The sequence below is a fragment of the Bos indicus genome, chromosome 17, assembly GCF_029378745.1.
Source record: "Bos indicus isolate NIAB-ARS_2022 breed Sahiwal x Tharparkar chromosome 17, NIAB-ARS_B.indTharparkar_mat_pri_1.0, whole genome shotgun sequence".
Taxonomy (NCBI): Eukaryota; Metazoa; Chordata; class Mammalia; order Artiodactyla; family Bovidae; genus Bos; species Bos indicus.
The window spans coordinates 6,602,325-6,629,246 of record NC_091776.1 but is presented as its reverse complement, the minus strand read 5'-3'; the positions used below and the strand labels follow the sequence as shown (position 1 = coordinate 6,629,246).

Here is a 26,922-nt window from a genome sequence, read left to right as displayed (position 1 = left end):
CACGTCTATCAAGAGTTAAACCAAGCTGAGGTATATTTTCTCTACTGGAAAAAGAGTACAGAGAGGCTGAAGCTCTGAGCAGCAGGTCTGATTTGTAAGAATGGTTTCATTAAGTCAGAGGCTCACCAAGTAAGCTACAATCACATCACCACGATCACTAAAGCCAGAATCAGCAGACACAGCACTTTTAAAAGACATCATGTTATTTATCATCACAAACATACCTCTTCCACGGGGCATTTTTGCTGTGTACTATTCATGAATGCTAAAGGAAAAAAAGAAGGGGTTACAGAAGAAGAAAGGGAGAAAAAAGAGTGAACCCAGTTGCCTAAGCTCTAAAAGGAATTCAGCAGCAAAACTGTCTTGCCATGCCAATGTTTCTCCCCCTCTGCATTTCGAGAAAAAGGAAAAGTTGATGAACCATAGTTTCAGAGACTAAAGAATTATGTTGCAGGCAGGATATCCACACACATAACCACGGGGGTGGGGGGTGGGGGTAGGGAATCTTCCTACAGTTTTTAGCAAAAAAAAAAAAAAAAAAGAATCATTTTACAAAATCAATTTGCTACTTCAACAGGGATCAATTTTAAGTATGAATAATATGTAAAAGGTAATTCAGTAGTCAATTTACATCTTTCAAATTGGTGGCTTTTCACTTGACTCTGCCCCTTCACACCAGCGGTTGTTAGGAACGGGCCCCCACCCCTGGCAAGCAGACTGGAACTCCCACACTGATGCAGCAGGATGGCGGGACTGAAGGCCCCCTAATCGTACTTACAGGCCTCCCCCACAGTCTTACAGAATCACTCCTTTCCCCTCTCCTGCTCTGAACTTTTCCCCTCACACTCCTTCATCTTTGAAATCTCTTTTCTCTCCTGACCTTTATAGGATGACTGGCACTTTTTGTCAGTGAACAAGTTTAATAGCTAGAAACACTTCACGTGGTGCCTCACAATCTTCCTGCTAATCTCAGTGTCTGCTTAATCTCATTCTCATTTCACCAGATTAAACAGATTTGATCTGGTTGTTGCCAGGAGAATCAAATTTGCCACCATGGCCCACACAGAACAACATGCTCCTTTCAACCTCTGCCACAAACTGCCAGTCTTCCGTGCATTTTGGATTAAGACCACAGAACAAAGGCAAGATTTTCTTAGTGAAATGTCTATTGTTTCATAGAATTATTCACAAAATTTTCAGTTCATATGGCTGAATTCTCAGTACAAAGGAAAATTCATATCCAGTTGTTTATAAAAGATAGAGATCTGGATTTGCAATATTAGTGCTAATAAAGAACTCTCCTAAATTCCATCAGGGTCATAAATCTGGATGGATCCTTAATGACCATCCTTCTCCAACCTCACAGATGAGGAGAATGACCAGTTAAACTCCTTGTGGAGCCAGGAGAGCTGGATGCTAGCCCTCATTCTAAATAATTCAAAATTATCAACTAAATGATAGGCAGGAGAAATAAACACATAGGATTATATATTACAAGCATCTTTGCTATAGTACTACCTTACCAATAAAAATCACAATAAAAATACTAACTACATTTGCCTCAGACAGAGTATAAACTAGAGGCATTTGACATGGTAACAGGAATGCCCTTGGAGTAGAAAGCTCAAAAGGGCCTTGAAGTCAGGAAGTCTAGGTTCACATCTCTGACCCATCTCATTTAATCTCCTAGACTCAGTATCCCCATCTGTAAAATGGGGTTAACACCTACCATGCTGGCCATTATTTTATAATGTAAATATACAGTTGCTGACTCATAGTAAGCAATGAATATTAGCTACATCTGTGAATTTCAAAGAATAATTTCCTCTTAAAAAGTTAATGAAAGGAAAAGCATGAATTTCCACATGTATCCACATAGAACATGTTCAAGAACTCTGCCCAAAATATTTAGTGTTCACAAGAATGAACACAAAAAGAAGAATCTCAAGACTTGACTGGATCCAGAATCATTATGAAAGAATTTAAAATACAATCAGTTAAGGAATATTGCTTTCAAAATATGATAAGGTCTTTTCCTTGTCAAGAATAGATGACTATGTCTGGGATAGGAAAGCAAACATTTTATTGGGTTGGGTAAGACAAAATTTCCACTTCATGGATCACAGCCTTGACATAGCTAAGGGGCTTGTATAACACAGTGAAGCTAGGAGCCATGCTACCATGCAGGGCCTACCAACACGGACGAGTCACAGCGAAGAGTTCTGACAAAATGCGGTCCACCGGAGGAGGGAACGGCAAGCTACTGTAGGAAAGAAAGCACGCATGATCCACATGACTTTGATTTGCTCAGCGTATAAAATGAAGAAAATAATACCTACTTTATTAGGGTTGTTTTAAGGATACCCTACACAGATCACTCCCTTATCATTGCGAAGGGGCGTACGTAACTCAATGCAGCTATGAGCCATGCCGTGCAGATCGGTCTAGTGGAGAGTTCCGACAAAACATGACCCAGTAGAGGAGGGAATGGCAAACCACCCCAGTATTCTTGCTTGGAGAATCCCACAGACAGTATGAAAAGGCAAAAAGATACAACACCGGGATGAGCTCCAGAGGTCAGAAGGCCTCCAATACGCTACTAGGGAAGAGCAGAGGGCAATTACTAATAGCTCCAGTAAGAATGAAGCAGCTGGGCCAGAGCAGAAATGACACTCAGTTGTGGCTGGTGGTAAAAGTAAAGTCTGATGCTGTTAAGAACAATATTGCATAGGAATCTGGAATGTTAGGTCCACGAATCAAGGTAAATTGGACGTGGTCAAGCAGGAGATGGCATCTTAGGAATCTGTGAACTAAAATGGATGGGAATGGGTGAATTTAATTCAGATGACCATTACATACACTACTGTGGGCAAGAATCCCTGGGAAGAAATAGAGTAGCCCTCATAGTCAACAAGATGCAAAATGCAGTACGTGTGTGCAATCTCAAAAACGGTAGAATGATCTCAGTTTGTTTCCAAGGCAAACTATTCTATATCACAGTAATCCAAGTCTATACCTCAACCACTGATATTGAAGAAGCTGAAGTTGACTAGTTCTATGAAGACCTATGACACCTTCTAGAAATAACACCAAAAAAAAACCATCCTTTCATCATAGGGGATTGGAATGCAAATGTAGGGAGTCAAGAGATCCCCAGAATAACAGGTAAGATTGGGCTTGAAGTACAAAATGAAGCAGGGCAAAGGCTCACAGAGTTTTGTCAAGAGAACACACTGGTCATAGCAAAACCTTTTCCCAATGACACAATACTAAAATCAGACTGACTATGTTCTTTGCAGCCAAAGATGGAGAAACACTATACAGTCAGCAAAAATAAGACTTGGAAGTGACCGTGGCTCAGATCATGAGCTCCTCATTGCAAAATTCAGGCTTAAATTTAAGAAAGTAGGAAAAACCACTAGGCTATTCAGGTATGAACTTAGATCACAGTGGAGGTGATGAATCTAATCAAGGGATTAAATCTGGTAGCCAGAGTGCCTCAAGAACTATGGATGAGGTTCCTAACATTGTTCAGGAAGCAGTGACCAAAACCATCCCAAAGAACAGAAATGCAAGAAGGCAAAGTGATTGTCTGAAGAGGCCTCAAAAATAGTTGAGAAAATAAGAGACACGAAAGGCAAGGGACAAGTTCCGTTCAGTCGCTCATATGTACTCTGCACATAAGTTAAATAAGCAGGGTGACAATATACAGCCTTGACGTACTCCTTTCCCAATTTAGAACCAGTCCGTTGTTCTAGTTCAGTTCAGTTGCTCAGTCGTATCTGACTCTGTGACCCCATGGACTGCAGCACGCAGGCTTCCCTGTCCATCACCAACTCCCGGAGCTTGCTCAAATTCATGTCCGTTGAGTCGGTGATGCCATCCAACTGGTGACGCCATCCAACCATTGTTTCATGTCTGGTTCTAACTGTTGCTTCTTGACCTGCATACAGATTTCTCAGGAGGCAGGTAGGGTTGGGTCTTGTATTCCCAGCTCTTAAAGAATTTTCCACAGTTTGCTGTGATCCACACAGTTAAAGGCTTTGGCACAGTCAATAAAGCAGAAGACGTTTTTCTGGAACTCTCTTGCTTTTTCTGTGATACAGCGGATGTTGCCCACAGTAGTAGATGCAATGGTCACCTGAATTAAATTTTCCCATTCCGATTCATTTTAGTTCACTGATTTCTAAAAGGTCGATGCTCACTTTGCCATCTCCTGTTTGACCACTTCCAATTTTCCTTGATTGATGGACCTAAATTCCAGGACCCTATGCAATACTGTTCTTTACAACATGAGACTTTACTTCCATCATCAGTCACATCCAAAACTGGGTGCTGTTTTCACTTTGACTCAGCCTCTTCATTCTTTCTGGAGCTATTTCTCCACTCTTCTTCAGTAGCGTACTGGACATCTACCGGCCTGGGGAGTTCATCTTTCAGCCACATGACTGGAAAAGATCAGTTTTCATTTCAATCCCAAACAAGGGCAATGCCAAAGAATGTTCAAACTACTGTATAATTGCACTCATTTCACATGCAAGCAAGGTTATACTCAAAATCCTTCAAGCTAGGCTTCTGCATTATGTAAACTGAGAACTTCCAGATGTACTAGCTGGGTTTCAAAGAGGCAGAGGAACCAGAGATCAAATTTTCAACATCCGTTGGATCATAGAAAAAACAAGAAAGTTCCAGAAAAGCATCTACTTCTGATTCATTGACTGCACTAAAGCCTTTGACTGTACGGATCACAACAAACTGTGGAAAATTCTTAAAGAGATGGGAATACCAGACTACCTTACCTGCCTCCTGAGAAACCTATATGCAGGTCAAAGCAAGAGTTAGAACCAGACATTGAACAACAGACTGGTTCTAAATTGGGAAAGGAGTACATCAAGGCTGTATATCATCACTCTGCTTATTTAACTTATATGCAGAGTACATCATGCAAAATGCCAGGCTGGATGAAGCACAAGCTGGAATCAAGATTGCCAGGAGAACTTTCAATAACCTTAGATATGCAGATGACACCACCCTTATGGAAGAAAGTGAAGAGGAAGTGAAGAGCCTCTTCTGAAAGTGAACGAGGAGAGTGAAAAAGCTGGCTAAAAACTCAACATTCAAAAAACAAAGATCATGGCATCCGGTCCCATCACTTCATGGCAAATAGATGGGGAAACAATGGAAACAGTTAGAGACTTTACTTTTTTGGGCTCCAAAATCACTGCAGATGGTAACTGCAGCCATGAAATTAAAAGATGCTTGCTTCTTGGAAGAAAAGCTATGAGCAACCTAGACAGCATATTAAAAAGCAGAGACCTTATTTAGCTGACAAAGGTCCATCTAGTCAAAGCTACAGTTTTTCCAGTAGTCATGTATGGATGTGAGAATTGGACCATAAAGAAAGCTGAGCACTGAAGAATTGATGCTTTTGAACGTTGGTGTTGGAGAAGACTTTTGAAGGTCCCTTGGACTGCAAGGAGATGAAACCAGTCCATCCTAAAGGAAATCAGTCCTGAATATTTATTGGAAGGACTGATGCTGAAGTTTAAGCTCAATACTTTGGCCACCTGATGCGAAGAACTGACTCATTGGAAAAGACTTTGATGCTGAGAAAGATGAAGGCAGGAGGAAAAGGGAATGACAGAGGATGAGATGGTTGGATGGCATCACCGACTCGATGGACATGAGTATGAGCAAGCTCCAGGAGTTGGTGATGGACAGGGAAGCCTGGTGTGCTGCAGTCCATGTGGGTCACAAAGAGTCAGACATGACTTAGAGACTGAACTGACTGACTGATTGTGGGCAAGAATCCCTTCGAAGAAATGGAGTATCTCTTACAGTCAACAAAAAGGTCTGAAATGCAGTACTTGGGTGCAATCGCAAAAATGACAGAATGATCTCTGTTAGTTTCCAAGGCAAACCATTCAATCCAAGTCTATGCCAGAACCATTAATGCCAAAGAAGCTGAAGTTGAACAGTTCTATGAAGACCTATACAAGACCTAGAACTAACACCAAAAAAGATGTCCTTTTTGTCATAGGGGACTGGAATGCAAAAGTAGGAAGTCAAGAGATACTGGGACTAACAGGCAAGTTTGGCCTTGGAGTACAAAATGAAGCAGGGCAAAGGCTAACTCTTTTGGCAAAGAGTTTTGCAGTCGTCATAGCGAACACCCTCTTCCAACAACACAAGAGACAACTCTACACATGGACATCACCAGATGGTCAATGTTGAAATCAGACTGATTATATTGTTTGCAGTTGAAGATGGAGAAGCTCTATATAGTCAGCCAAAACAAGACTGGGAGCTGACTGTGGCTCAGATCACGAACTCTTTATTGCCAAATTCAGAGTTAAATTGAAGAAAGTAGGGAAAACCACTGGACCATTCAGGTATGACCTAAATCAAATTCCTTATGATTATACAGTAAAAGTGACAAATAGTCAAGGGATTAGATCTGATAGAGTGCCTGAAGAATTATGGATGTAGGTTCGTGACATTGTACAGGAGGCAGTGATTAAGACCATCCCCAGGAAACAGAAATGCAAAAAGTCAAAACAGTTGTCTGAGGAGGCCTTACAAATAGCTGAGAAAAGAAGAGAAGTGAAAAGCAAAGGAGAAAAGGAAAGATATACCCATCTGAATGCAAAGTTCCAAAGAATCACAAGGAGAGGTAAGAAAGCCTTCCTCAGTGATCAATGCAAAGAAATAGAGGAAAACAATAGAATGGGAAAGACTAGAGATCTCTTCAAGAAAATTAGAGATACCAAGGGAACATTTCATACAAAGGTGGGCACAATAAAGGAAAGTAACAGTATGGACCTAAAAGAAGCAGAAGATATTAAGAAGAGGTGGTAAGAATACATAGAAGATCTATACAAAAAAGATCCTAATGACCCAGATAACCATGATGGTGTGATCACTCACCTAGAGCCAGACATCCTGGAGTGCAAAGAAGTCAAGAGGCCCTTCAGAAACATCACTAAGAACAAAGTTAGTGGAGGTGATGGAATTCCCCTGAGCTATTTAACATCGTAAAAGATGATGTTGTGAAAGTGATACACTCAATATGCCAGCAAATTTGGAAACTCAGCAGTGGTCACAGGACTGAAAAAGAGATAAATGGAAAGATATACCCAATTGAATGTGGAGTTCCAGAGAATAACATGGAGAGATAAGAAAGCTGTGTTAAATGAACAATGCAAAGAAACAGAGGAAAACAACAGAATGGGAAAGACTAGAGATCTCTTCAAGAAAATTGGAGATATCAAGGGAACACTTCATGCAAGGATGGGAATGATAAAGGACAGAGACAGTAATGACCTAAGAGAAGCAGAAAAGATGAAGAAGAGGTGGCAAGAATATACAGAACTGTACAAGACAGATCTTAACAATCAGGGTGGGCACAATGGTGTGGTCACTCACTTAGGCTGGATATCTTGAAGTGTCAAGTCAAGTGGGCCTTAGGAAGCATTACTATGAACAAAGCTAGTGGAGGTGATGGAATTCCAGCTGAGCTACTTAAAATCCAAAAAGATGATGCTGTTAAAGTGCTGCACTCAATATGTCAGCAAATTTGGAAAACTCAGCAGAGGCCACAAGAGTGGAAAAGGTCAGTTTTATTCCAACTCCAAAGAAAGGCAATGCCAAAGAATGTTCAAACTACTGTGCAACTGTGCTCATTTCACATGCAAGCAAGGTTATACTCCAAATCCTTCAAGCTAGCCTTCAATATTATGTGAACTGAGAACTTCCAGATGTACAAGCGGGGTTTCAAAGAGGCAGAGGAACCAGAGAACAAACTGTCAACAGTCATCGGATCATGGAGAAAGCAAGAGAGTTCCAGAAAACACCTACTTCTGTTTCATTGACTATGCTAAAGCCTTTGACTGTGTGGATCACAACGAACTGTGGAAAGTTCTTAAAGTGATGGGAGGGTCAGACCACTTTACCTGCCTTCTGAGAAAGCTGTACGCAGGTCAAGAAGCAACAGGTAGAACTGAATATGGAACGACTGGTTCAAAATGGAGAAAGGAATTCGTCAAGGCCGTATATTATCACTCTGCTTATTTAACTTATAGGCAGAGTATATCATGTGAAATGCCGGGATGAATCAATCACAAGCTGGAATCATGAGTTCTGGGAGAAATATCAACAACTTCAGATATGCAGATAATACCACCCTAATGGCAGAAAGTGAAGAAGAACTAAAGAGCCTCTTGATGAGGGTGAATGAGGAGAGTGAAAAAGCTGGCTTAAAATTCAGCATGTAAAAAATTAAGATCATGGCATTCCATCTCATCACTTCATGGCAAATAGAAGAGGAAAAAGTGGAAGCAGTGGCAGATTTTATTTTCTTGGGCTACAGACGGTGATTCCAGCCATGAAATAAAAGACACTTGTTCCTTGGAAGAAAAGCTAAGACAAACCTAGACAGCATATTAAAAAGCAGAGACATCACTTTGCCGACAAGGGTTCGTATGATAAAGCTATGGTTTTTCCAGTAGTCATGTATGGATATGAGAGAGTTGAACCATAAAGAAGGCTGATTGCTGAAGAACTGCTTTTGAAATGTTGCTGGAGAAGACTCTGAAGAGTCCCTTCAACTGCAAGGAGATCAAACCAGTCAATCCTAAAGGAAATAAACCCTGAATATTCTTTGGAAGGACCGATGCTGAAGCTGAAGCTCCAATACTTTGGCTACCTGGTGTGAAGAGTCGACTCATTGGAAAAGACCCTGATGCTGGGAAAGATTGAAGGTAAAAGGAGAAGAGGGCAACAGAGGATGAGATAGTTAGATAGCATCACCGAATCAATGGACATGAATTAGCAAGCTCAGGGAGTTAGTGGAGGACAGAGGATCTTGGCGTGCTGCTATCCACAGGGGTTACAAAGAGTCAGACATGACTTAGTGACTGAACAACAACAACAAAGACAAATTCTGCTTACGCCTTTTTCTTATATAATGGACAAAAATGGAAATGGAGAGGGATTGATACAGTTATTTTGCATTCTATTTTATATGGCAGCACCCAAGGATCTGCTTGCCCTTCTCGCCTGAACATCAAAAATAAATATAACCAACACATAGTTCTTCAGTGTGTACAAAGTGAGTGCTACATCAAAGGACAACTGAGTTATTATTTTTTAAAAAAGACATCTTAAAGCAGGCATTTCCCTGTGCTTTATCTTCTCCCTCCTTCCCTCTCCTCTGGGGCCCTGCTTCATCTCTTCCTCTCCACCCTTCTCCTCTACAGTGTGGTCTCCCCACCGGCTCTTTCCTCGGGGCCTACAAACATCTCCAAGCTTCTTCTTTCTAAATAGTCTATACGTGTGCACATATTTCTCTGCTTGACCCGCCATCCTTCTCCTTCTCTTTCTACCCAGTTCATGAAACAGGAGCCTATCCAGCTGCCCCCACTTCACATGCTCCATTCACTGTTGAAATGAAGCGCAGCTTCCAGCTTCAATATTCTCCCAAACCTATCTACTCAAAGTTCACTGCTGGCCTCTTGACCACCACACACACCCTAGTCTCACCGCCTGTCACCTCACCTGCTACAGCAGTAAGAGCTGTCTGCGGTTTTCACTCACTCTTTTTGAAAACCGCTCCTTCCTTGGCCACTAACATCCAGCTGTCTCCGAGTTTGTCTATTACCGGCATCCTTCTTTTTCAGCTTTTTTTGGCCCCCTCCTCCTTAGCTGATCTCTCCTCAGCCTTGCATGGTACAGAGGCCTCAGGGTAAGCAAGATCCATCCTGGAGGATCTATAGGAAATCAGGTATGGATTACAAATCCCCCCCAAAAGAGGTCTTGAAATCCAACAGGGAGGCAAAGTAAGAGTCAGAGAACAAAGGCAGGAGTGGGCGGACGAGACTCCTGTGAGAGGAGGTCACAGCTCTCTGGCTCTACAGAACCTTAAAGGCACGGCTTGATCTCAGATACCGATGTTTCACAAGATTCTGTCTTTTTCACCTTCTCTATTTCTTGGTTTTTTGTTTCATTTTTTTCTCCCACCTTTTCTATTGATTGTCAACACTACCTTCTTAAATATTGAGCTACTTCCAGGGTTTTGCTTACACACATATAACCTTAACTACCCCAAGTTATATCTTTAGCAAGAAACTCTTACCTAATTTCAAAATCCTACTTTTCTTTCTAGATTCCTTTCCTGCCCCATCTCCCTCACTTTCCCCAAGGGCTCTAAGGCATGTACAGCTATTATAAACTTTTCATTTCACATATGAATTCCCACCAACATCCACTGTGGCATTCCCACACCTTTATAATTTATGACCATCGTCAAAAAATTAAATATGGGAAATGTGGAATACTTCTCTGTGTTGTCACCTGACAAAGTGTTCACTGCAATGGTTCAAATGCATGTTCTTCACACCTGTGGGTATCCTAAATTCATACTAAACATTATAAGTTATGTTTTTAAAAGCAGGATACTTCTCCTTCGGGTGGTGACCTCAGCTCAAATAATGCAAAGAACATTTAATATCCCTTTCTTATCTTTATTTTTAAAAAATAACAGTTAATTCAGGTGGTGCAGTGGTAAAGAATCCACCTGCCAATGCAGGAGATGCAAAAGACGCGGGTTCGATCCCTGGGTCAGGAAGATTCCCTGGACAAGGAAATGGCAACCCACTTCAGTATTCTTGCCTGGGAAATCCTATGGACAGAGAAGCCTGGCGGGCTACAGTCCATGGGATCTCAAAGAGTTGGACAAGACTGAGCGACTCAGCTGGAGAAGGAAATGGCACCCCACTCCAGTACTCTTGCCTGGAAAATCCATGGATGGAGGAGCCTGGTAGGCTGCAGTCCATGGGGTCGCTAAGAGTCGGACACGACGGAGCGACTTCACTTTCACTTTTTACTTTAATTCATTGGAGAAGGAAATGGCAACCCACTCCAGTATTCTTGCCTGGAGAATCCCAGGGACAGAGGAGCCTAATGGGCTGCCGTCTATGGGGTCGCACAGAGTCGGACATGACTGAAGCGACTTAGCAGCAACAGCAGCAGAGCGACTGAGCACACACCATCCATGTTCTATTTGGAAAAGGGATGTTTGCAAAGCCTTTTATTAAAAAGAATGTTGAACTCTTGTACCAACAGCAAATTTTAAAGCTTTAACCAAGAACTAAAGTCAGGAAGTGTGAGTGCACCATTTTAGAGAGAGTTCTGTTACAGTACTTCTATCATGTATGTGGAAGTGTTAAGCTGAACTCCATAAGCATTTATAGAGTTACATAAAAATAGCATAGAAGCAAATCAGTAAAAAAGTACAGGATCTGATATTTTTGAAACCCATCAGATGTCTCTACCTATGGAAAATAGTTACAATTTATATTAGATCATTAAAATTGACTAGATAATACATTTGTCAAAAACAGGTGCGTTCTCTAAAAGAAAAATACTGTTCTCAGGAACTGGTTTATAAATAAATGAAAGTTGAAAATAATCTTGAAAACCTAGCTGCTTGTCTGAAATGGTTTATTACTCCTTAGGAGAAGCTACTCTTGTCAGATTCTTTGTGAGATTCATCAAATACAATCATTTGCTGGAAATCTAAATCATCATTTAAAATTATTTCAGTGGAAAGTACAGAGCAGGAAAAATAAACTTACATCTCTTGATTACTGCTCTAATTGATGACAAGGGTCCTTGGCTAGAAAAAGAAAGAAAAAATAAGTTATTACACATTCATTCATTAATCTTTTTAAAGCAGAATCATTTATAATGCCAGATCATTTCTGGGATGCAAATAGCTACAAGCAGCCAATTTGATATATTAGTTACTGGACTATCATATTTACAAAACACAAATTAAAAAACTTTAAAAATTGCCTTTGAGGGACTTCCTTGGCAGTGCAGTGGTTAAGAATCCGCACTCCTACTGCAGGGGGCACGTTTCGATCCCTGGTCAGGTAACTAAGATCCTGCGTGCCTTGCAATGCGACCAAAAAAAATAAAAATTGCCTCTGCTATTTAAGATGCTTTATGAAAATTGAGGAGGCTGGTAGAAGTAAAATTTGGCCTTAAAACTGTTTTCTTTTTAATTTTTTAAAATAATTGTGTTTGTTTTCACTTTCGGTTTCGTTGGGTCTTTGGTGCTTTGTGCAGGCTTTTTCTAGTTGCGGCACGCGCAGGCCACCCTTCATTGTGGTGCACAGGTTCCTCCGGCCTCTGCGGGGCACAGGCTCTAGGTGTGCTTCGGTAGTTGCAGCACACAGGCTTGGTACTTGTGGCACGTGGGTAAGTTGATCTGCGGGATGTGGAATCTTCCTGGCCCAGGGATCAAACCTGTGCTCCTGCACTGGCAGGTGGATTCTTCTCCACTGTCCTACCATGGAAGCCCTTAAAATGGTTTTCATCCTTCTGCATAGAGAATCTTCCAGTAAAATTCTGGACATAGTTTAAAGTCAGGTAGTAATTACATGGTGCCCAAAAGAATTTTGACCTGCTGTATCTCTTTTGTGTTTTGACATTAGAATTCCTGTCTTCTACATCACATCAAAATAGATCGTTCTTATAGTCAATGTGCCTTGGCTCAGATGGTAAAGAATCTGCCTACAATGTAGAAGACCTGGGTTTGATCCCAGGGTCGAGAAGATCTCCTGGAGAAGTAAATGGCTACCCACTCCAGTATTCTTGCCTGGAGAATTCCATGGACAGAGGAGCCTGGAGGGTTGCCGTCCACTGGGTCACGTTCAGACACAACTGAGCGACTGATACTTTCACCTTTACTTTTTTATTGACCTAAAGACCAACAGCATTCTTCCTAAGATTAGAATTACAAACATCACTACCTAAAAAGAACAGTCTTCTGCTTGCTCTGGGTTTTGTTCAGTAGCTGCCCCTGATTATATGATCTTGGCTGAGTCACAGAAACCCTGTGAGCCTCATCTTACTGGCCGAAACCATCTGGCTGCAAAGGGTAATACTATTAACTCTAGTTTGTAAGGTTGCTTGTTCATTTCTTTCTTGTCTTTATTCAAACCAGCTGGATTGTCTTTGGAATCATTTAGAAAAAATATACAACCATGAAATTTTAATGATACGATTCAGGAAAAAATACTTGTTTAAAAATTTCTCGTTTTTTTTAAAGCTTTTTAAAAAATTTATATTTATTTTCCAGTTTGTGCTCTTTTAAAAGTTTATGCCTGTAGTAATCTATATAAATCCCCTTGCTAGATAGATAAGATAAAACTCCAAGAAGATACAATGATATATCATTTCAGTTTATGGGAGGAATACTTTTAAGCATATACTATTATACCAGAGAAGGAAAGAAAAAAAAAACACTCCAGGAGGTCTCCAATATCATGATGGTAGGACCATAATTAAAAATATAGTATTTTCAGCAATATTTATTTTTTTTTAAAAAGGTTCTTGAAGGCTTTCTGTAAAAAACTACTTGAAAAAAGGTTGATATATGGTGATGTAGAAGTGATATTAATAACAGCACTAAAATACAAGTAGGTTGACTGAAGTTTTGAGAAGAAACTTCTTGGTGCAAAACTGGAGAGACTGCATGTTAACATCATGTTGACTTAGATATTAGCAGTTAAAAGGATCAGAATCAGTACTTAGAAGCAGGGCCAAAAAAGTCAAAGTTTCATGTATGTGTCCAGGCAGGGTATAATGGATATAATCAATGTCTACATGTAGTAATCTCCTTATTTAATACCACTGATTTTATAGGATGTTAGATGCTAAAGTTGAAACTCCAGTACTTTGGCCACCTCATGCCAAGAGTTGACTCACTGGAAAAGACTCTGATGCTGGGAGGGATTGGGGACAGGAAGAAAAGGGGACGACAGAGGATGAGATGGCTGGATGGCATCATCGACTCAATGGACGTGAGTCTGAGTGAACTCCGGGAGATGGTGATGGACAGGGAGGCCTGGCGTGCTGGGATTCATGGGGTTGCAAAGAGTCGGAAACGACTGAGCGACTGAACTGAACTGATGACACTTTGTTATCTGTGTGAAGGAGAAAGGCATATTGATGGGTGGAACATGGTAGGGGATGTTAGGGTTAAACTGCTCCTCCCCCCCCAACCAAAAAATACGTTGAATTCCTAATCCCTAGTACCTCAGAGAGAAGACCTTATTTGGGAATAAGGTCAGTACAGATGTCATTACTATAGTCAAGATGAGGTCGTCCTGGAGCGGGGTGGGCCCCTGATTCCAACGTCACTGGTGTCCTTACAGGCAGCCCAGGTGAAGACAGAGGCCCATAGGGAAAGTGCTGTGACAGGAGGCAGGGAGGTGGGAAGCCGCTGCCAGCCGAGGAATGCGGAAGACGCCACAGACCGCCAGAAGCTAGGAAGAGGCAAGGGAGGACTCCCCTGTGGCTCTCAGGGGAAGAACGACCCCTCCTGACAGGCTGGACTTCAGTCTTCTAGACTCCGGAACTGTGAGACTTCTGTCTTAACTCACCCAGTTTGTTAGGGCAGCCTCTAGAGTGCTGAGTGGGAGGGTAATTCATGGAGCTGTATACTTCCTGTATTTTTCTGTATGTTAACATTTAAATTAAAATGTGTGTCAGGAACTCCCTGGTGGTCCAGTCCTTCAGACTGCGTTTTTACTAGCAAGGGTGAGAGTTCAATCCCTGGTTGGTGAACTAGGATCCCACAAGCTGCTGCAGGGGTGGAGGGTGGGGGTGCTGGAAACCTTGTTACAAAATCGAATTCTGACTGAGATGAGCTCAGGTTCTACAAGTCTCAAGACTTGCAGCATCATGTTTAGGTTACATCTAGAAACGAACCAACATCTTATTTCTAGTTTAAAGTTCTGCTGTAGTGGTTGACAGGTTCTGTGGAACAGAGAATAAAAAAGAAGGCCTGTGGTCAAATGCAGGTCTATGGGAATCAGTTTTGGGAGATGCTGGAGTAGCCTCCAGGCTGTGTGGTGCATACAATACAATTTCTGTACTTCAAATGTAGCTGTGGTTGAAAAACCTGTGGTTTTGCAGATGCCCCCTTATCTCCACCTTTCTGCAGAGCCCAGGCTACAGGTGAAGGTACCACTCCATAGCCTTAAAAGAAGACCATATGGGAATCCTGCTCAGCACAGTTCAGACTCCTGTCCCAGGGGAACACTCAGGTAGGAGAGCCACCCTGGAGCGGCAGGCATGGTCACCTGATTTCTGATTAAAGGGGGCAGCAGAGCCTGTTGTGGATCCAACTGCCCTTTTCACTTCCAGCGCCTCGCCTCCGCGTGGCAGCTGGTGCAACTTTGTGCAGATTAAATTCTTTAGCTTCTCCAAGAACCTTATTTCCTCACATATAAAAGCACAGATAACTCAACTTCCTCACGAGGTTGCTGTGAAGATTAAGAGGGAGAAATCATTAAAGCAGTAGACTCCAACCTCCAGGATCTAGTGTCTGATGATCTGAGGTGGAGCTGATGTAATAATAATAGAAATAAGGTGTGCAATAAACGTAATATGCTAGAATAACCCCCAAACCACCCCACCCCACCCTCACCTGCCCGGGTCCGTGCAAAAACTGTCTTCCACAAAACTGATTACCGGTGCCAGGAAGCTTGGGGACTGCTGTATGGAAGCATGTGATACAACGCCTGGAATGAAGCGTGTGTTCATTAAATACAAGTCGCTGTGAGGGTGATTCGTTTGTTCATAATCTTTGGGGGCATCACAAAATATCTGACAACACATATAAACCTTGACAAGTTTTCACTCTGGGGTCTGATAGCCTATAGAGAGTAGGCCTAACACTATATGTTTTTAAGAGATTGTTTTCCTCGAGGCTTACTTTGCTCTCTTCTTTGCTGTTCAGACGGAACCTGAGACCAGACCGACTCCTCCATGACAAAACACAGGACTGCAGAAGTGCATCTTCACTCCATTTTAATTTTACAAGCCTGTGTCCTGGCCCCTGGCAGAGCTGACCCAGATCTTTTGCCTTCTGCTTTTCAAGCACTGCTGCCCTATTACCAGGAGTCCTTGCTCTCAGTGCAGCGGATAGCCCAGTCCAGAGTATGAGAATCATGGATCTTCTAGAGGAAAATGAAGGGTTGGGGAAATGGCTTTTGGATCCTGAGGAGGAGAACCAAAAGTTTGGGTCAAGAGAGAAGTGTCTCAGGCCTGACTGCTGCTTTGGATTTCTCTTCCTCCAGGACTCTGGGGGTCCCCTTCCATCTTTTCTTCCTGCTTTCCCCCAAAAGCCCCTCTTGGCCTGTGCTGTAGGATCACTGTCTCCCGCTGCTTTTGCACAGAACCTTGCTTAATGGTTAAGAAGGTACTTTTAAGAAAGAAAACTAAAAAAAAAAAAAGAAAGAAAGAAAACTGCATTTTAAAAACGAGTTTCTCAGCAAAATGAAATGAGATTCCAGTGATGAATATACTGATGAGAATAGCTTATTATCGTGTGTGCCAAACATAATTTTGAAAATGAGTTGGGAACAGGCTTAAAGGTTAGGGCTTCAGTCACACAGCTGGAAAGTGACAGAAAGTGAAAGTCGCTCAGTCGTGTCCAACTCTTTGCAACCCTATCCAGTCCATGGAATTCTCCAGGCCAGAATACTGGAGTGGGTAGCCTTTCCCTTCTCCAGTGGACCTTCCCGACCCAAGAATTGAACTGGGGTCTCCTGCATTGCAGGAGGATTCTTTACCAACTGAGCTGTCAGAGAAGCCTCAATATGAGGGAAAGTGACAGAGGCAGATGTGAATTCACTGCAGTCTGATTATAGTCCAAATGTCTCTAATTCAGGCTTGGGTTGATGGGTAAAAGTTTCTGAATATTCCACAAAGTTCAATACGTAGGCAAATTACTTCTAGGTATAAAGCCTGCCCCCCAGATTTCATACAGATTCTGTAGATACAGGAAAGAACAAAATAAAAGTTGCTAAGTATGACGTTGTAATGTTGTCAGCAACAACAAACAATGGTCATTCTTAATCTCATCTAAGAAAACCCAACCTCTCCTTATTTGGGGTCACATTTTATTTATTAATATAACAGTAAAACAGATTTTAAAAAATATTTACACAACCTTCAAAGTAACCGTTTGTTCCTAGGTTTAAATCCATCCCTCTCCCTCCCCCTCGCTTTGCTAAGGAAAAAACCGTTTCCACAAATCCAGGAGCTGCTGGATTTGGTCTGTTTGGTAAAGAAATGAGAATGATGCCCGCCAGTGCCATCATCATCACCACACGGGTTTTTGGAGCTCCTCTGTCTTCAGAGGGAACTGAAAATATCTCTAAAAATGCATTCTTTATAAAAATCCTCAATACATGTCAGGGGCTTATTATTAAAGTACCAGTCAATAAAGACATCGGCTTAACAAGGAGTTGAGTTAATGTGATCCAGAGGTACAGCCCTCTAGTCAACTTGATAAAGCTGCCACTGAATATGAACTTTATCTCACGGTAACATCTTCTCTGAAGGCTCTCAACATTTGGATGGATTCATCTCCACCTCCCAGTAGAAAAGTTTAACCAGATTGGTGCGATTTTTGCAGGTTGAAAGAGGTATTCTGTCCCATCCATTTGCTCGTACATTCAATATTTATTACATGTATAACATGTATCAGGCACCAGACATGCCTTGAAAGACTCTGACCTTGGTGAGAAAGACAAATATCAGAGGTGCTCTGCTATTCATAGTATACAGGGGCGGGCGCAAAGGGCTATGAGTGCAGAGAAGGTGTACATCACTCAGTCGTGGCGTCTAACACATGACGTATCTTGACTGAGCCTGAAGAACGTGAGAAGGGAAGCAGGAGTGAAGAGACGGCTGTGCATGAGCTAAGTGCAGCATGTGAAGAGGCCACGCTAAGAGAGAAGGATGTGGATGCAGATGCCACGCTGAAGGATGTGGGAACATGCTAGAGGGGATTGCTGACGCCAGCATGACCAGTCAGGTTAAACACTAAGAATACATGGTCAGGGATATGACAGCAAATTGTTTCAAAAATCAAGTAGGAATTTGTTTGGGACATCTCCCTAGAATAAACATTGTTGACTATAGCTACTCCGTGTGCACCAGCCATGATGTTATGGCATGCCTGACTTTTTAAGAGTTCATGAATAAATCCTGGAATGCTGGTATTATATGTCTTGAATTGTGGAAAGATCTACATTTTTATGGATGATAAGACTGACATGTTAATATTGTAAAAGATAAGTATTGAGTAGATTTAGGAAAAAGAAGATAAAAACGAGCAAGACTAGATTTCTGAAAGGGCCAGAAAGACACTGGAGTAGTCGAGGATGCCTTATTCAAAAATATGTTTATTCATTTATGAAGCTCTAGCTATGTACCTGGCATTCTGCCACAAACTGGGGATACTAATGTTGATAATACATAATCTCTTCCCTCAAGAAATATGCAGTCTTTTTGGCAAGATCAACAAATGAAAGATAGGAACAGAATGTGACCAAAAAAAATGTTATGCAAGGTATTATGGGAGCTCAGAAGAGGGGTGTCTAAATTTAGCCCTGGGAGCTATGAGGAAGACACAGCGCTGATGCTTGAATAGAACTAATGCAAGTTTTCTCAACTTTGGTACTATTGACATTTGTTAAAGGGGCGGGGGTGGGGGTTATCCTGTGTGTAACAGAAGGATTAGCAGCATTCTTGACCTATACTTGCTAGAAGCTAAAAACATATGGTCCCCTACCCCCAACACTTGTGACAACCCCAAACGTCTCTGTTGTTGTTCAGCCACCCAGTCGTGTCTGACTCTTTGTGACTCCATGGACTGCAGCATGCCAGGCCTCCCCTTCACAGATAACTGCCTTGCCGTGGCAAAGGGGCTTGCATAACTCAATGAAGCTATGAGCCATGTATAAGCATTGGGTGTAGGGCCACCCAAGACAAAGTGTTCACTGCAATGGTTCAAATGCATGCTCTTCACACCTGTTGATATCCTAAATTCATACTAAATATTATGCTATGATTTTAAAAATACAAAAATTACCCTCAGCTGAACCAGTAAGCCAATGACAACAAAATAGAGTAACGGTATTTATATGGATGGGAAAGAAGTTGGCTTTGCCATTTCCAGTTGCCAAGTGGATGGTGGCAGCAGTGGGATCAAATGGAATGGGAGTGGAGGCTCGATCTGAGGGAACAGGACAAAGGCAGCGATTAGAAGGAAGAAAGAAGAGAAATTTCTAGCACCAAGAACAGCCTTTGAAAAGTGGTGCTATCACCATGTCAGGTGAAAAATTAGTCTTACTAAGAAGGAACAGAAGAAGTCAGCCATTCTATGAACATAACCTTTTTAAGTCAGGTGTTTATAAACCAAGTCAGGTGTTTATGTGTACTGCTTTTTCCCTTTTTTTTTTTTACAATATTCATTTCAGGACTACAGTAAACCTTCACTTGCTGTATTGCAGGAAAAAAATCATTATATATACTTTTATAAGCAGAGCATTGGGCCAACCCGTATTTGTCTCTTAAAACAGAGAGTAATAGTGTTATAGAATAACAAAGATACCTGTGCTTTCATCTTTTGTGTGCATCATTCAAATTTTTTATCACCCTACATTACCTGCTAGATTAAAACAATATCATGTAATGGGGAAATAAAGTATGAGTTAGTAAATAACATTTACCACTAAGACAAATATAAAGCTATGATGCCATTTTAAAAGTGTCTAAGTTAATATTATGATCACAATATGTAAGGCCAAATCTGATAAACTGTGGGGAATGGAAAAAATAAGTGTAGTTACCTGAAACTAATGAAAACAAATTATGTTTTAGCTCTAAAACTCTAATTAGCTTCCATAAAGTTTGGGTATGGCAAGGAGAATGAGTTCCTTCTTCAGACTTAGAAAATAAAGATTAGTAAAGAAAAATTATTGAGATCTAATTAGAATGGTTTTTACTAAAGTTAAAAGCTATAACAAAACTACAAAATACTTCTATTATTAATAATACTGTGAAAGCCTTACAAAAAGTTATGAGTCCTGAGTTCATTAACTTTTTCATCACATTGACAGCTCAACTATAATCACTGAGATCTATAACATAACATTGTTATTTTTCTATTGAATCTTTTTAAAGAAAAGAAAATCATTTGTATAACCTTTATTTATATTCTTGGTTTCATGACAAAAAAAGTTAATACATATTTGAATGAGTTTCATTAATATACTTTACCTATTATAAAATCTGTAAAATGAGTTCTATTGACAGCATAGCTGTGAGCACAAACAACACACAGGTAGAGAAAGCAAACAGGATGCATGATACACCTGCCAGGGATCATGACTGTAGTGGGAAAAGGAAAGAATTTGGAGCCAGCCAGAGGCCTGCTTCCGAGAAGGAAATGGCACCCCACTCCAGTACTCTTGTTTGGAGAATCCAATGGATAGAAGAGCCTGGTGGGCTGCAGTCCATGGGGTCGCGAAGAGTCGGACACGACTGAGCGACTTCACTTTCACTTTTCACTTTCATGCATTGGAGAAGGAAATGGCAACCCACTCCCGTGTTCTTGCCTGGAGAATCCCAGGGACGGTGGAGCCTGGTGGGCTGCCGTCTCTGGGGTCGCACAGAGTCAGACATGACTGAAGCGACTTAGCAGCAGCAGCAGCAGTAGAGGCCTGCTTTCCTATTTGTGTGCATGCTCAGTTGCTCAGTTGTGTCTGACTCTTTGCAACCCCATGGACTGTAGCCCGCCAGGCTCCTCTGTCCATGGAATTTTCCAGGCAAGAATACTGGAGTGGGTAGAGCTCAGCCTATGTACTCACTTACTGGAATTATTTCTTATGTGTAATATATGGATACCAATGCCCATCTTTTGGCTTGTTACTAAAACTGAATGACCAAAAAAAAAAAAAACCTACGTAAAATACACAGCACAGAGCTTGGCCCATCTGGGACTTCCCTAATGGTTCGGCGGTTAAGAGTCCACCTTCCAGCGCGGGGTACGTGGTCCCTGGTGTGGGAACTAGGATCCCACACGCTGCAGGGCAACCAAGCACACATGTTACAATTACAGAAGTCCGAGCGCTGCAGTGAAGAGCCCACGCAGCCAAAAAGCAAAAAAGTAGGCTCTATTCTTCTACCCTATTTCCTGTACACAAGTTTCTGGAGTCCATAATTATACCAAGCTAAAATTTTTTGGCGATATCCTGCCAACACCAGTTGAGCTGCCCAGTAGTTATCACAACCTTGCCTTATAAATTCAAATAATTGACTATTCACATTTCAGTTGCAATTATTATTCACAACTTACAACCATTCTGAGCTTCACAATACACGCTTCTCATGTACCTAACCTCTTTTGAAGCTGAAGCAATAATAAAGCCGAGAGAACAAAGCAGATCTACAGGCTTTCTTGAGCACTGTATTTTCCCCACTGAGAACGCAGATCCCTGCTCCTTTAGGTCATCCTTCCTGTGATGTTTTTCACCAAACGGGCACGGTGATCAGTGGCTCTGCAGTTTCATGTTTCTTTAGCTCTATTAAAAAAGAAATCTTTTTAATTTTTTAATTTAGAAATTTTTAATTTCTAAAAAAGAAAATGTTCAAAGATCCCAGAAGAGGCTTTTAACTCTACTGTTAATAACTAAAGTACATTTAAGATTAGAATGTGTTGCCCCATCCTTTCCAATGCTTTGTTTTTTCTTTTTTTCCCACACATGCATGTCTTAATTTCCTAATTACACTGTAAACTTCTCAAGGAGAGACACGATGATCTTCCACTTGTTTTTTCAGTGCAGCTTGGTGGGAGTCACGGCTCAATGAACTACTGAGAACTCAATCGTACTCACAGGGAGAGACACAATAGCACGACTAGCACAGGTGACCCACCTACAATCTACCTAATAAGCAAATCCCCAGAAATAATGTCACTGCTGGCTTTGTTCTGCTTGTTTGTTACATCTTGTTGTATGCACATCTTGCCAAAAGTGTCTGGGTCTGATGCTTAAAAATAGGTTTTTTTCATACAAAATGTCACCTTGATAAGCATCTGGTGTTCAGTGAAGAACAGAACTCTCTCCTAACAGTAGATGGAAAACTCTCTTATTAAGAGATGGTATCCATCGTGGCACCTAATTTGGCAACTTTAAGTGTCAATTAATGGAATTTTAGCGGTAATTCTGCCTATTCGCAGGTTTTCACCATATGCTATCTTTAGAATCTGTCTCTCTATAAGTTAAGCCTCTGGTAATTCCCAACCAATAAGCAGCACATCACTGGTGTGCTGCTAAACTTCAAACCATGACCCCTACACAGTAGTACACAGTGATGTTAATCAGATGCAACCGCGAGTTATGTTACTTGATGCAGAGCATGTACAACTTGCCCCGAGAAGAGGAACAGGCACAATGTCAAGTCAGCACCTAAGAAAGGTGGCATTTACTGCAGCATGTAAGAACAGGATCTTCCACACAATCTTAAGATGTTAACACAAAAAGGTTGAAAATGGGTTTGATGTATAACTGTGTTCAATAAACATCTATTGAATGAACCAAGGAAACAGTAACCAGAACAAATCTTTTCTGGTTTATATCTTTCTTCTATAGTCAACCAAAAGTGATCTACAGAACAAGTTTACATAGAAAACATGGGCTTCCCTGGTAGCTCAGTGGGTAAAGAATCTGCCTGCAATGCAGGAGAACCTGGTTCAATTCCTGGTTGGGAAGATCCTCTGGAGAAGGGATAGGCTACCCACTCCAGTATTCTCGGGCTTCCCTGGTGGCTCAGGTGTTAAAGAATCCACTTGCAATGCGGGAGACCTGGATTTGATCCCTGAGTTGGGAAGATCCCCTGGAGAAGAGAAAGGCTACCCACTCTAGTATTCTGGCCTGTCCATGGATAGAATGTATGGAATGTCATGATCCCATTCTATATAGTCCATGGGGTTGCAAAGAGTCGGATGCAACTGAGTGACTTTCATGTAGAAAACCTAGAAAGACAAAAAGGGCTAAAATTTACTCCTCCATTTGCTGGATATACAATATCCAGCAATACAGAGGATTAATTTTTATGATTAGAAGTTATTTGTTGGTAAAAGTATGAAATTCCAGAGAGACCTCTACTTCTGCTTCATTGACTATGCTAAAGCCTTTGACTGTGTGGATCACAACAAACTGTGGAAAATTCTGAAAGAGATGAGAGTACCAGACCGCCATACCAGTCTCTTGAGAAACTATGTGGGTCAAGAAGCAACAGCTAGAACCAGACATGGAACAACTGACAGTTCAAAATTGAGAAAGGAGTGCAACAAGGCTGCATATTGTCAACCTGCTTATTTAACCTCTATGCAGAGTACATCATGTGAAATGCCAGGCTGGATGGATCACAAACTGGACTCAAGATTGCTGGGGAAAATATCAACAACCTCACATATGTAGATGATACCACTCTATGGCAGAAAGTGAAGAGGAACTAAAGAGCCTCTTGATGAGGGTGACATAGGAGAGTGGAAAAGCTGGCTTAAAACTCAACATTTAAAAAATTAAGATCATGGCATTCAGTCCCATCATTTCATGACAAATAAAAGGGGGAAAAGTGGAAGCAGTGACAGATTTTATTTTCTTGGTTTCCAAAATCACTGCGTTCAGTGACTGCAACCATGAAATTAAAAGATGCTTGCTCTCTGAAGAAAAGCTATGACAAACTTAGTGTATTAAAAAGCAGAGATATCACTTTGCTGAAAAAAGTCTGTGTAGTCAAAGCTATGGTTTTTCCAGTAGTCATGTATGGATGTGAGAGTTGGACCATAAAGAAGGCTGAGTGCCAAAGAATTGATGCTTTTGAACTGTGTTGGTGGAGAAGACTCTTGAGAGTCTCTTAGACGTATATCAAACCAGTCAATCCTAAAGGAAATCAACCCTGAATACGCAATGGAAGACCTGATGCTGAAACTGAAACTCCAATACTTTGGCTACCTGATGCGAAGAGCCAACTCTTTGGAAAAGACCCTGATGCTGGGAAAGAGCGAAGGCAAAAGAATAGGGCAGCAGAGGATGAGGCGGTTAGACAGTATCACTGACTCAATGGACATGAATTTGCGCGAACTCCAGGAGTCAGTGGAAGACAGAGGAGCCTGATGTGCTACAGTCCATGGGGTCTCAAAGTGTCTGCCACGATGTAGCAACTGAACAACAACAAAAGCAGGAAAAGATCACAACATTCTAAAAAAGTGTCCTGATATGCCAGGACGCAGTAGGGATAATAAAACGCTGAACATGTGGCAGTTTCGGCTTGAAGCACCGCAAACATCCAGAGACTGATTTTGCCAACTTTTGTCCTATTAGCTGATGATGTCTGTATTTCTGACCTAAAGACAGGTATGGACCCAGTTACAAAGAGAACAATTTTAATTTTCAATCGAGAACTTTAATGCTTATTTTACCCCAGGTGTTATGCTAGATATCAAAAAAATAAGATCTATGACTGGACACGGTCCCTGGTTGTAAGATGCTCATGGTTTAGTCAAAAGCCTGTGGACTGAAGCGCACTGCATGTACTTCCGCTTTTCTTACAATAGTCTTTCATAGACTGGGTACCTTTATTAGAGGTATTCTGTTGCATTATTTCCTCTACTAGTCTATAAATTCCTTCCCAGGCAAGGTACATATTGGAAAGATGTTACATATAAACCTTAAATTAAAAAAAATTACGGACAATTAAAAAAAATTAAGACAACTTTTAAAGTACTTTTGGAATGTTCAGATTCCATGCCATAAAATATTTCAGATCATAAGTAAAGAACAAGTCTCCTAAAGACTAGTGACTAATATAGTTTTTGTTGTTGTTCTTCAAGCTCATTTTTATTTTCTTGAAGTAACACATAATGTCACTTTAGAAACCAGATAGTCTTAGATACTTATTATAATACAAAATGACAGTCCCCTGCCCATGCCCCCTCCAGGATTTTCTCCAGAATCCCAGTGTCTTCTAGCTCCACTGGCAACACAGAGAAGCCCCTGTGACCTCTGCTCTTTTCCCTTGGAGGCCCCGGGCTCCCTGTGTCTTTGCAGCCTCTGCATCCCCCGATTCCCCTTGCCGAACCCAGGGTCCCCGGGACCCAGCCAGCCTGGAGATGTGCCCTCACCCCTGGGAAAGTGTGCTGTGTCTTCTCTTTAACAAGTTTCCTCTACTGTTTGTCTTCCTGGAAAACTAGTCGATGTTTAGCTTTCTGAATTCATCCTTCAATTCTCTTTTTTCCTTGCCTGCCTGTGTGACTCATGCAATTCTGCCCTATTTAACAATGACTTTTAAAGAATTTAAAGAAAAGTTATTTGTAAAAAAGAAAAAAACAGAAAAAGAAAATCCACACTCTTCCTTAAAATCTATCACCCTGGTTTAAAAAACTCTATGCAGCAGAGCTTCTACTAGAAAAGGTTGCCATTTCCTTTTGGATAATTCCTTAATGGATGTTCAGGGAAAACCTGGGATAAACTCCTAGGACAGACACAAGACTGGCAGGGGTCTCCACCTGGCAAGAGAAATTAGGACACGGGAAGTGTGGTGGAAATACAGAGTCACCTGGCCACATTACAGAAGGGAAAATTAAAGGCAGATGTCTCCTACATCACCGACCACATACAGAGTCCTAAGGCCTACTTAGTAAGAAGCAAAGACAAAGTGACAGCCCGCTGCTCAGGGATGAAAAACCGTACAGGGAGAAAAGAGGAGGAGGAAGGTTTCTCGTGACTGATTAATTTATCACCTACCTAGAAAAAGCTGCGTTTTGGTATAAGTTTGTTTTTTTCATGATGGTTCTCATCAGGCCATATAATCTATTTTTCTTTTCTCTTGGTCCCATTACGTAAAAAGATGGAAGAGGGTGGGATGCAGAAAGAGAATGGTGTAGAATGATGCCGCCCCCTCCACTGTCTCTGTAAACTCAGAGGCGTACCTGGTAACATTATATGACGTGTCAGTACGGAAACAAGCTCTTTTATAATATTTCTGGTTATAGCTTTTAGTTACCTTTCTCCTTCCTTAGGGCATGAACAAATCTACCATTTGAAAAATAACCTGAGATTGACTCTATTCAAAGGAATATATATGTAGATAAGTAAGTGAGAGTATCTGATTAATAGATTATTTGAATTTTAGGTCATATAAAGGATATAGGAAGACAAGGCAGGAAGGATGGGAGGAGGAAAAGGGGTTTAGACTCTATCCACAACCTGATAAATCTATCTCAGTAAAAGTGAGGCGATTCATTTTCAGTGGGGGTACAGTTAGTATAGACCATATTTTTGGCTTTCACCTTGACATTCCTGACTCACTTTGATTCAGGATTGAAACCTAGAAAAGATAATGGCATAGCATGGATGCTTAGTGTTTCCTGATGATGCAGCAATCAAAATCAGCACCCGAACTCAAAGGTTTCAGAAGCAGCTGATATCTGTTCTGGGCCAGCAACAAGATGTGTGCCAAAGGGATGTGTGCTGGCATATGACTATCTGAGAAGATGCATCAATCTCAGCATGTGGTGGCTTTCAAATGAAACCAAACTGATCTCAATTAACCAGGGCAATATTCTTTTGTAAAAAATAAAACCTTACTACTATCAATAAAAGCATATGAAAAATCAGTGGGTTTAGTAGGCAGCAGGGAAAGAAAAAAGGTTAGAAACATGAGTTTGCATTTCTCCATTCTTTATGGTATGAAGGAAAAACCGCCACAAGGGATGATAGTTTGCTATTTTTCATTGCAAAAACAAACACATATTTTAAGCATCTGTAACTGATCAAAATTGCACTCATCTCACACGCTAGTAAAGTAATGCTCAAAATTCTCCAAGCCAGGCTTCAGCAATATGTGAACCGTGAACTTCCTGATGTTCAAGCTGGTTTTAGAAAAGGCAGAGGAACCAGAGATCAAATTGCCAACATCCACTGGATCATCAAAAAAGCAAGAGAGTTCCAGAGAAACATCTATTTCTGCTTTATTGACTATGCCAAAGCC

General features: G+C 41.2%; 1 protein-coding gene across 13 annotated transcripts in view; it reads right to left on the bottom strand.

The window, feature by feature from the left end:
• The window catches only part of SH3D19 (SH3 domain containing 19), a 201,381-nt gene that overhangs the window by 55,026 nt on the left and 119,433 nt on the right, over positions 1-26,922 (bottom strand). For 7 of the 13 annotated variants that reach the window (XM_070769009.1, XM_070769008.1, XM_070769019.1 and 4 more), the window contains exon 3: positions 11,634-11,674. In XM_070769009.1, coding sequence (XP_070625110.1) covers positions 11,634-11,674 — 41 coding nt within the window. Of the gene's footprint in view, positions 1-224; positions 266-2,194; positions 2,264-11,633; positions 11,675-26,922 lie in introns of all 13 variants that reach the window. The other 6 variants (XM_070769011.1, XM_019977699.2, XM_070769010.1 and 3 more) reach the window with 2 other exon arrangements.